Here is a 10,718-nt window from a genome sequence, read left to right on the forward strand (position 1 = left end):
TTCATATTTATACCTGCACTTTACTTTGTCTTCTGCTGATCTTGTTCTTAATTTCCTTCCTTTATCGCTGAGGAGTAGATCTTGGGGAGACTCCAACCTAACAATGTCTTTATCCCTTCTCGACAGGTCAGCCCATTCTCCATAGTCAGCACTAAAATCCAAAAGGTATTTTGAGGCATGTTTCAAAGTCCCTCCAAAGTTAAAGGCCCCGACAACTCCAGACTCCCCCTGGCGCAGAACCAGATCCCAGAAGCCAGAACAGCCCTGCATAGGAGGATCTATCCAATTTCCCATCTCCAATCCAAACGAGACTCCATCTCTCCAAATCTGACTTTCTCCAGGTTCGGTCATCAAAAACAACAGCTTATGTTCCTGCAAGGCTGCGGCTCTCTCCACTTGTATTACTTGAGGTTCAACAGCAACCTCCTCTTTTGTCTTCTGCACAACTTGCCCTGTCAAAGCAGATTCCTGGGTCGGTTCCTGAGAGGTTTCTATATAGGTATTCACTGTTTGTCCAAAATTATTAACTGCAACAGTCATCAAATCCATCTTCTCATGTAGCTGTTCCAATAAAGCGCTTGTCTTGCAAAAAGCAGTCACTAAGGCTTCTTCTGGGCACAGTCTTGTTCAAGGTCAGTGTCTGGTTCTCACAATCTTTAATCTCTACAGCTGGAAAATTCCCCAGATCGACTCCAACAACAGTTTCAAAAGCTCCCTCTAGGGGAAACAATTTCTATTTGTATCCGTCCTTTTAAAAGCAGATCCAGCAACAAAATTACTTTCGTTTTTCAAATATTTTGTTCCTTTTAAATGCAAAAGGAAACATTGGAATCAATATGTTTCTCTTTTTTAACTATCTGTCAACAAATGTTTTATTCACAGTCAATGAACTTTCCCAAAACGTCTGCCTTCCTAGCAACCCGTTCCCAGGTTCAAGGCGGTGGAAATTTATCTTTCTTTACTCTCTCTCCTGCAGGCTTGAACAATCTAATATTTCCCCCCTCTTCTCCTGCTTCCAAGGGGGGTTTAGTAGTTTTAGCCGATGGAGATTTAATCCTTTACAAAAGACTTTCCAGACTTTAGCTTGCAATGTCTTTGCTTCAATCTATTTACAAAAGCGGAAGGCGGACTTCCTGTTTAGAACCTTCCCGCTTCGGTGCCAAATTAAGATGTTTCATAGTCCAATTTTCCGTTCTACTCACGGGTAGTTGTTTAAAGTCCAATTGTCCACAGGAAAAAGTCAGCGCTCTCCGGCAACAGCAATGCGGCTTCACTCCATGGAAAGAGCAGTCAATTCGAAGCACCGTGCCGCTCACCCCACGTCGCTCCGGATCCCCAAAACCGGGTTTCCCCGCGAGTAGGGGAGGCGCAAAAGGTGCCTGCTGAATCCCACGTCCACAGGCTTCTCCCGTCTGTGGTTTTTTATGGGTCTCCACCTCGCCGTGGCGGTCCAGACCCTAATTTCCACGAAGCTGATTCCTCCCGATCAGAGGAAATCCGCCGTTGCCGGAGGCGCTAACCCGGAAGTCGACAGCTGCATATTTCTGGACTAGATGATCCTGAGGGTCCCTTCCAACTCAACAATTCAATGGTTCTATGTGTTTGTTATATGAGTATACATTTGAATCAAGAGCTTCCCCCTTTAAAAATTATAACAAAGATGTGATAACTTGGAGCGTTTGAAATAAAATGGGCTGAGAAGGTGGATATGAAATACTCCAGAGTGAAAACTAAATTTTGGGGTGGCTGTGATCCTGCCCAGCCAAGTCCACATTATAGGTATACTATTGTTTAAGATCAGGGCATCACTGTCTTCTTCCTCCAAAGCTGAGGTTTAGGGATGTTTCGTCCTCAATCTGGTTGTTGTTCATTTGTCACAATGCCTCCTCTTCCAAGTGTGGCATATGTATCTCTGACTAATCTCAAGTGGTTATTAGCCTGGCAACCTCTCTGTGTTCTTTTAGCAATTTGCCATTCATCATTTTATCATCTTTACTATTTTTTTTCTAAACCGAACAGCCTCACAATCTCACATGCCTCGTTTTTTCGTTGCCCTTTCTCATCTAGGGCCTGTTTGTCATGACAATTTAAGGATGCAGAGACAGGGCTGAAATTACCCATACCCTTCAAAAGTATTGCAAGGGCAAACCCTGGGCCAACAGGGACTTGTGCCAGGGTCTCCCTGGCACCTTGTAGATGGACCCTGTGCCCACTTCCTTTCCTCCTGCCTGATTCCCTTCTCTGGCCTCTTCCTCCATTCTTCTCAGCCCAGCAGGAACATTTGCCAGTGCCGTACATTGTTTCTTGCTCCCCACCTGCCAGCATCAGGCCTTCTGCCCTTTTCACTTTGCCCTCTGGAGTTCCGGAGCAGCAAAAAGACACTGACATCCCTCCCCACCTGCCAGTGCACCAGAAGTGCGTCTCCTTACAAAGGCAGGTCCCAAGGGTCACCTGACAGAAAGGTCCGTGGCTAAAAGGGACTGCCGGAAACATGGGACCCGGCACAATCATTCCTACCCGGGCTGTGGTCAATATGTGGAATGGAGGGGCATTTGCTGAGAAGTAAAGCGCTAAGACAGTTTCCATGGCAACGCCTTTTCCTTTGTAGAGCAGCAGATAGGAACCCTGCACTCCTTGTCAGTGTATTTGTTTATCAACATGCTGTTCATCCACTCATGTGAAAGCTGATTTTTTTTGGCTACAAGAATAACAGTGGAGGGACCGGGAGGCATGCAATGCGGGTGGAAGATGCAGGCGCAAAGGTTTTCCTTCATTGCGTTTTCACAGGGGAGACTAGCATGCGCCTGCCTGCGTGTCCGTCCAGGCACCTTTGTGTAGCTGAGGTCTTTGGAGCCCATCAGCCACATTCCCACACTGGGGAGCATTTGAAACTCAAGCAAAACCCACCTTCTGTACTTGGTGTCGGCCGCATTTCCACTGCTGCAGGAGCTGAAAGGAGAATCGGGGTGTCCTAGCTTTGCTCTGGAGTGGCCACCCCACCACATTCCTAGTCCTTTGATTCCCAGCCGTCGTTTTCTTTTAATGTTGAAGCCATTCCTGCTTCCAGGGGGAGAGAGTTCCCAAGCTGAGGTTCCGCCCCAAGAAAAGGGCCTTATCCAAATGGTGCCCCAGTCAAGGCCATTCCTCCTGAGCCACAAATGGCAGAATACAGTCCAGGAACAGGCAACTCAATTGTGCCAAAGCACAGTTCTCAAGTATTTATGGGCCAAACTAGGCATCATCAGACCCGCAGCAGCCCCGCTCATCTGGTTCGAAGACCAGGGAGGAACACTGGGGAAGAGAGAATTGACACTCCCCAATCTAAGTCGTGTGTCCCCACCCCCACCCCATAGGTACTATTAGTTCTTTGGGGGAGACACACAGGAACCATACAGGCACCCACACACTTTCCCTGCAAAGCTAATAGCAGTGAGTGGGAGTTAGCTCTTAGAAACAGTGCCGGAGAATCAGTTCCCTTCCTTTATCCCACTCCCAATGCCACTTAAAACGGTGCCATCTAGTCCTACCTGCTCCAATCCTCAGCTGCTAAGTGCTTGTTTCTTCTTCTTTTAAACAAACGAACACAGGAGACCTTGACTGCTGACCACCTGTGTTATGTCAACTTCAGCCCTCAGTTTTGATGGATTCCGACTGGGTGTGCATCACATTCTTTTCCTTCCGCTGCAAGCTGAAGTCATATAACTGGCACACCCATACATTCCTCCGGTGCCAGGTGGCTTGAACTCAGGCCTTACAACTCTGGGACTGCTCAGATTCCAGAATGTTAATTTTACAATTGCCCCAGGGCCAGATACATGTTCAATTCACATTACCACCCTGTAAGAGCAAGCAACAGATCAAGACAAAATTAGAACCCTGACTCCACCCACAGGAAGCCCTTTAGCTAGCAACTTGCCATTTGTTGTCTAGAGGTGGGTCCATGCCTTTTGTAAATCTTAAGGGGCAACCCTACAGTATGGATTTTGTTGTTGTTGTTGTTTAGTTGTTTAGTTGTGTCCGACTCTTCATGACCCCCTGGACCAGAGCACGCCAGGCACTCCTGTCTTCCACTGCCTCCCGCAGTTTGGTCAAACTCATGCTGGTAGCTTCGAGAACACTATCCAACCATCTCGTCCTCTGTTGTCCCCTTCTCCTTGTGCCCTCCATCTTTCCCAACATCAGGGTCTTTTCCAGGGAGTCTTCTCATGAGGTGACCAAAGTATTGGAGCTTCATCTTCAGGATCTGTCCTTCCAGTGAGCACTCAGGGCTGATTTCCTTCAGAATGGAGAGGTTTGATCTTCTTGCAGTCCATGGGATTCTCAAGAGTCTCCTCCAACACCATAGTTCAAAAGCATCAATTATTCGGTGATCAGCCTTCTTGATGGTCCAGCTCTCACTTCCATACATCACTAATGGGAAAACCATAGCTTTCACTATATGCACCTTTGTTGGCAAGGTGATGTCTCTGCTTTTTAAGATTTAAATGGGTTAAATAGTCATTTCCCCCTTGGCATATTCTTCCGCAGGTCATTCTCAGCACCCTCGATAAACTACAACTCCCTGGATTCTTTGGGGAAGTGATGATCACTAATCTGATATAACATTGGTTACAAATTCACATAGGGTAGAAAATTATGATTATGATTATTTATTAGATTTATGTGCTGCCCTATACCCTTTGTGTCTTGGTTCGGAGAAGAAAAAAGTATTAACCCACACCATTAGACAAAAATGGCCGTTGTTCCCAAATGCAGATGCATTCCCTTGCAAAGTTGTCTCAGAAACTCCAAATGAAATTGCCCTGCTTGAGGGAGCATTTCAGTGATGATTGTACCATAACCTGGTTTTTCCGCGCACATGCAGATATTGAGACACAAACACAATGGAAAACCTGCTTTCCCCCTAATTTTTCACCTTTCATGGCAAGCTTTACAGTAGTCAGGTTCCATTCATCTTCCAGCTAGCTCTCTTTAAAATCAACTGCAGAACTAGGTTAGTTATATATAGAAAGACCAGCATGGACTCTTTTTTTTTTTTTTTTTTTTTTTTTTGGTACATGAAGCTCTGAGCAGGGCATTTTTAAATTACGTCTGCACTTTTTCTCCCTTAGTGCAGTTTGAAATATAACCAGACCTCCTTTCCTTGATTCTTGTCATATTTAAAACATTGATGCTTATTCCGGCCAATTACTCTTGTAAATGTTATTTATCCCAGTCCAGGGGTAGCCCTCCAGATGGTGTCCTGCAGATTTTCTGGACTACAACTCCCATTATCCTTGACCATTAGGCAGGCTGGCAGCTAGGGCTGCTAGGAGTTGAGACAAATAGCTCACTCGGTAGAGCACAAGACTCTTAATTTCAGGGTCATGGGTTCAAGCCCCACGTTGGGCAAAAGATTCCTGCATTGCAGGGAACTGGACTAGACGACCCTTGTCATCCTTTCCATCTCTGCAATTCTATGATTCTATGAACATCCAGTGAGGGCAACACGTTGGCTCTCTCTGCTCCAACACCTGCCTTTCCAAGCCAGGAGAACGTTTCAAACAAGCAAGCAAACAGAAACAGGTTCATTTAACTCCTTTCCCACCAAACTTGGATGCTAGATTCATTCAGCCCAAGGCCGCCCTGGAGTCATTTCCCCATTTCTGCCTTGCCTCATTCTAGAGGGCTTCAGAGATCCTAACCCTGGTCCTCCCTGAATTCTGCCCAGGCTCCTCATAGACCAGGCACAGGCAAACTCAGCCCTCCAGATGTTTTGGGACTACAATTCCCATCACCCCTGACCACTGGTCCTGTTAGCTAGGGATCATGGGAGTTGTAGTCCCAAAACATCTGGAGGGCCGAGTTTTCCCATGCCTGTCATAGACACTCCCATCCACAGGACCTCTAGCAGGATTGACTAGGGCTCCAAGAGCACACACCTCCCTGTTCAAAACAAGAAGAGTCCCATGCAATATGGGGCTGACTCTCCCACATGAGGGGAGAGTTGCTTTTATGCTAGGGTCCTGCTTGTGGGATTCCCTTTGGGGGCATCTAGTTGGCCACTTTGAGGACAGGATGCTAGACTGGATGGGCCATTAGCCTGACCCATCAGGCTTGTTTTACATTCCTAAGGAAATTTACAGGGACTCTGCTTACCTTCAGCCTCTGTCAAGCTCCAGCAGGTGCCCTTAGGGGCTGGGATGCCAGTCCTGGGGGCGGTCTGAGCCTCCTATCCTCACCAAGGAGAGCTGGGATGAGGGTACAGCAGTGCCCCGAACAACCAAGAGGGAGCACAAGTAATCAGCTGCAGCCCAAGACATGCTTCACAAGTGTGGTCAATCAACAGGCCAAGATCAAGACCAAGGGTTGAGCCAGAGACCCGTGTTACTTCCAGCAGCTCTCTCAAGAGAGAGGCCTTATGGACTCTGGCCTCCTAAAACCACACACACCCTGATTTCAGCTGCTGGTGGTGAAGGTGTGGCTCTTGAGACCCCTACTCCTCAAGTTGCTCGGTAGCACAGGAACCGCATGTGATGCTGCAGTCGAGAGATCTGTGGGGCTAATCAAGAGGCTTTTCAATGAGTTCAAGGCTGTTTGGCTCTGAGGAGAGATTTCATGCTCCCAAACCTGTTGCCATGGCACAGCCCCACACAACAGCTGCTTGGCTATCCCTCAGGCAAGTACAATGCCGACTGATAATCTTCCATAAAGTCACCGTGGAAAATTGCTCCACTTTTTCATCAATGAAATTGCAGTGGAGCCTGGAGGAGAAGTCGCTTTGCGTCATCAAAGCCACTACAATACTGGAAGGGAAGACGTTTTGTGGGGAACGGGGTAAGGCTGATACCAGTACAGTGGGGGGGGGGTTTCGTTTTGTCAAGGTCATATCTAGGAAGGGACGGATTAACACCCCCTCTGTGTGCACTGTGGTCCCCACAATGATGGTGATGATGATTCTGTGCTCTACTTTCTAAAGAAGTGTTTCCTTGGAAACCCCATATATGCCCCCATGAAGGAGAAGGAACCTAAGCAGTTATCTCGGAAAGGAAAGGTTGCTTTGAAGAAACACCACCAACAACTTGGGACCACAACTCCCATCAGCTCCAGCCAGTGCGGCCCTATAATGCTGGGGCTGATGGATGTTGTAGTCCAAAGTACCTGGAGGGCACAGGTTGGGGAAGGCTCCTTCTGTTCTCCTCGTATGCCGAACTTCCGCATCACCCAACCGCACATGTGAATCACTTTCGATGGAGCTGTTTGTCTCCTAGCAACAGTCACCAGGCAGCTGAGGCTTGTTTGCCAGTGGCTCCTCGCAGACAGCCTGTTCTCTCCTCGGCTGCCTCCTGTTTTGCCATGGCAATCCTCATGGCTGGGAGGGCTTGGCTAGGCCGTGGGCTTTTGGGGTACCACCACAGATCCTCCTTCTGTTCCCTCCTCCTGCAGGAGCCACCGGGATTGTGGAGAGCGGCTTGGTTCCCTCGCTGGTCTTCAAGCTGAAGACGGAGCTGGAGGATATCCAGGAGTTGATCTTGGAGACGCTGACAGGCTGCCTGCGGGTGGAGGCCTTCGAGGCCTTGGCCACAGGAGCCGTCCACATCCTGAAGGAGCTGCTCAGCCATTCAGGGGTGAACATCAGGAGCAGGGCAGCTCAGGCCTTGATGGCCATCAGGTGAGGGCCAGTAACTCACCCGGGGAGGAGGAGAAATCCAGTCCCCATTTCAGTTATCATTGTTATTGTCATGTTTATTCATATCACACCTTTTTCATATTGCACTCAAGGCGGCCGACAGAGAAAAATACAAAACCGATAAAATGCAAAAGGCAAAAAACATACACAAATTTACGTTCCAAAATGATACACAATCCAAAATCCTTCAAGACACAATTTCTCCAGATTTTTGTGGTCTGTTGGAGGGAATTGCTTGCCAGGTTGTGTGTCTTAGGAGACACATGCTCTGAAACGCTGACAAATTTTCATGTCTTTTTTTTTTAAAAAAGAAATCACAAATTGATGCAGATCTGTGGGCAGGATTCACACGTAGCGCCAAGCCATGGGTCAACAAGGCCTTTTTGTTTTTGTAGCCCTACGTTTTACAAATGTCAGAATGTCCCAAGACAGAGGTTGTTCTCTTACATAAGGGACAACTCAGGTCCCCCGTGTTGGCCAGAGGACAACCAGCTCTTAGCGTGTGTGCATGTGTGCACACACATACACACGTCAGACCCACAGAGAGGCTTTAGAGTTTCTTTGGCTGATCCCCACCCTTTGCTCCCCTCAGTGTCCCGCTGGAAGGGAAGAACATGGTCTTTGAGGAAGATGTTTTCCCAGACCTTGTCATGCTTCTGGAAGATGAAGACGCTGAGGTCCGAGCCAACGCTGCCGGGGCGCTGATGAATTCAGCCATCACCACCCAAGGTGAGGAGAGGAAGGCAGGGGAGCAGCTGGCAGGCTGGACCTTCTGGATTTCCAACTCCTTTTGAGGAGAAATGGGGAGGGCAGCTGAGTTGTGGAAAGCAGAAAGTTAGAAGGCAAGGCCACTGGCGCAAGAGAGAAAGACAGGGACAGTGCAGCTGGGCATGTAGCCAGGCTTTGAGGGGAAGCCATGGGGTCCCTGGAAACATTTTGGCCATATCTCAAGCTTTAGCTAGACCCTGCCTCCTCACAACTTGCTGTCCTCCATTTGCTTCTCCCTCCCGTCGTCTCATTGGCTGTGCTGGCTTCTAGGGCCTCTGGAATTTGGAATCTAGCAACCTCTCCAGAGCACCAGCTTGGAGAAGGCTGATCTCCCCAAGTGTAGAGCTGTGGGGTCAGCTGAGGGGAATCCTGTTGTCTCATGTGGCTGATGCACAACTGAGCAGCAGGATCCAAGATGCTGCCAGGGCAACATCTAGCACACTGGCTGCCTAGAGCTTTGGTGGCTTCCGAGCTGTGGTGGAGGCCATTCCTGTGTTGTACAGATGGCAAGAAACACCTGAATAGCCAAAGGTCCAGCCAATTCCAGCCACTCACACATTGTATTGCTAGTTGTAGTCTTGACGTGTGACCTGCCAAGGGCTGCAGAAAAAGCCACTCATCCTTCACACAAGCAACCCGCTCTGGTATGTCTTCCCTCCACTTTCAGAGGCAGGATGCCAAGGAGTACAAATGGGGAGAAGACTACTGTGGCGCTTGTGACCTGTTTGTGACTTCCCAGAAGAGGCACCTGGGTGGCTGACATGGGAAGCCCAGGAGGCTGGGCTAGACAGGGGCCACTTTTAAACACCCCCACCCACCCCCAGCAGCTACTGCAGGGCTTCTCGTTTTAGCATCTCACAGGGCCTTCCTTCTGTCACCCTCAGGGAAATACGCAGCCATCAATGCAGACGCCATTGACACGCTGCTGCCCCTGATTCACGATGAGAGGAGCAAAGTCCGCCTTTACTCCATCAAGGCCCTGACCATGTTGTCAGAGGCCCCCGAGGGCCGGAAGATCTTGCTGGGCCACGTGGCTGAATTCCGGAAGAGGCTGAGCGATTCCAGCCCGGCTGTGAGGAGAGCGGCACAGATTGCAGTGGAAGTCATTGAGTGGAAGCCGTAGGGAACGGGCTGGCGGGGACCTCGGAGAGCAACGCAATTGACAATAAAGTTCCTGCTTCAACAGCTCCTTGCCTGCCTGCCTCTTGTCATCATGCGTGGGCTGCACTAGCATGACTGGTTTAGAGGAGGAGCTTTGTTTCAGTTCTCTTTTAACTTTCCATATTGCTATACACAAGGCAGATTACAAGCCGCAGAAATGGCAAAATACACAACAAAGATCACACTTTAGCAATCTGATCCAATGCAAGTACAGTGGTACCTCGGGTTAAAGATGCTTCAGGTTACAGACGCTTCAGGTTACAGACTCCGCTAACCCAGAAATAGTACCTCGGGTTACAGATGCTTCAGGTTATAGACTCCACTAACCCGGAAGTTGTTGCTCTGGGTTGCGAACTTTGCTTCAGGATGAAAACAGAAATCGTGCAGCAGTGGCGCGGCAGCAGTGGGAGGCCCCATTAGCTAAAGTGGTGCTTCAGGTTAAGAACAGTTTCAGGTTAAGAATGAACCTCCAGAACAAATTAAGTTCTTAACCCGAGGTACCACTGTTAGTCATGATAAAAAATCATGACTAGAAAATATACAGTGTATATCAAGTCAAGTGATCTTCGGTGCTCCATTTGGAATACCACATGACACAATCAGATTAACTCTCAAAATGTTGGCAAATAATAATTAAGCAGATATTCACTCTCAGCCATTGCAGTAAATCATGACTATAACCAATAAAAATAACAGCAAAGTCACGATTCATGAAAGACCATGTATAAAGATCCAACTGAGCAACGGAGTCACATAGCTTGTAAAATTACAAAATGCACTCAAGTTTCATAATGATGTCTAATCCACAAGACTCTTCCCTGAGGGAGCAGACAGAGCTGGTGACCAAATTCTGAAACCAGGGCCCTTAGCACCATTCTGGACAACAGGGAGACGAAGTGATCTGACCCACAGGGCCCAATTGCTGTACAACCTCCACTGAAATGGCTGCCCTTTGTAGATTCTCTGCTGATGTGTGCCCCTGTGGGCTGAGTGAGACCCTTTGCGGAGCAAGCCAGGCAGAATAGATTCAGGAACAAGGCCTGCCCCCCAAACCTCAGGTGTAGGGCCTGTTGCCACTCAGTGGCAGCTGCTAGGCCAGCAAGCTGGGAAGGCAAGAGAG

At 48.5% G+C, this 10,718-nt stretch overlaps 1 protein-coding gene across 4 annotated transcripts in view; it reads left to right on the forward strand.

Annotated features, from left to right (window-relative positions):
* Positions 1-9,622, forward strand: part of RSPH14 (radial spoke head 14 homolog) — a 68,610-nt gene extending 58,988 nt beyond the window's left edge. For all 4 annotated transcript variants that reach the window (XM_081175082.1, XM_081175081.1, XM_081175084.1 and 1 more), the window contains exons 5-7: positions 7,426-7,651; positions 8,262-8,398; positions 9,322-9,622. In XM_081175082.1, the coding sequence (XP_081031208.1) occupies positions 7,426-7,651; positions 8,262-8,398; positions 9,322-9,560 (602 nt within the window). In that variant the 3' untranslated portion in view covers positions 9,561-9,622. The remainder of the gene's footprint in view (positions 1-7,425; positions 7,652-8,261; positions 8,399-9,321) is intronic.
* Positions 9,623-10,718: the final 1,096 nt, after the last annotated feature.

This window comes from Podarcis bocagei (genome assembly GCF_964188305.1).
Source record: "Podarcis bocagei genome assembly, chromosome: 16".
Lineage (NCBI taxonomy): Eukaryota > Metazoa > Chordata > Lepidosauria > Squamata > Lacertidae > Podarcis > Podarcis bocagei.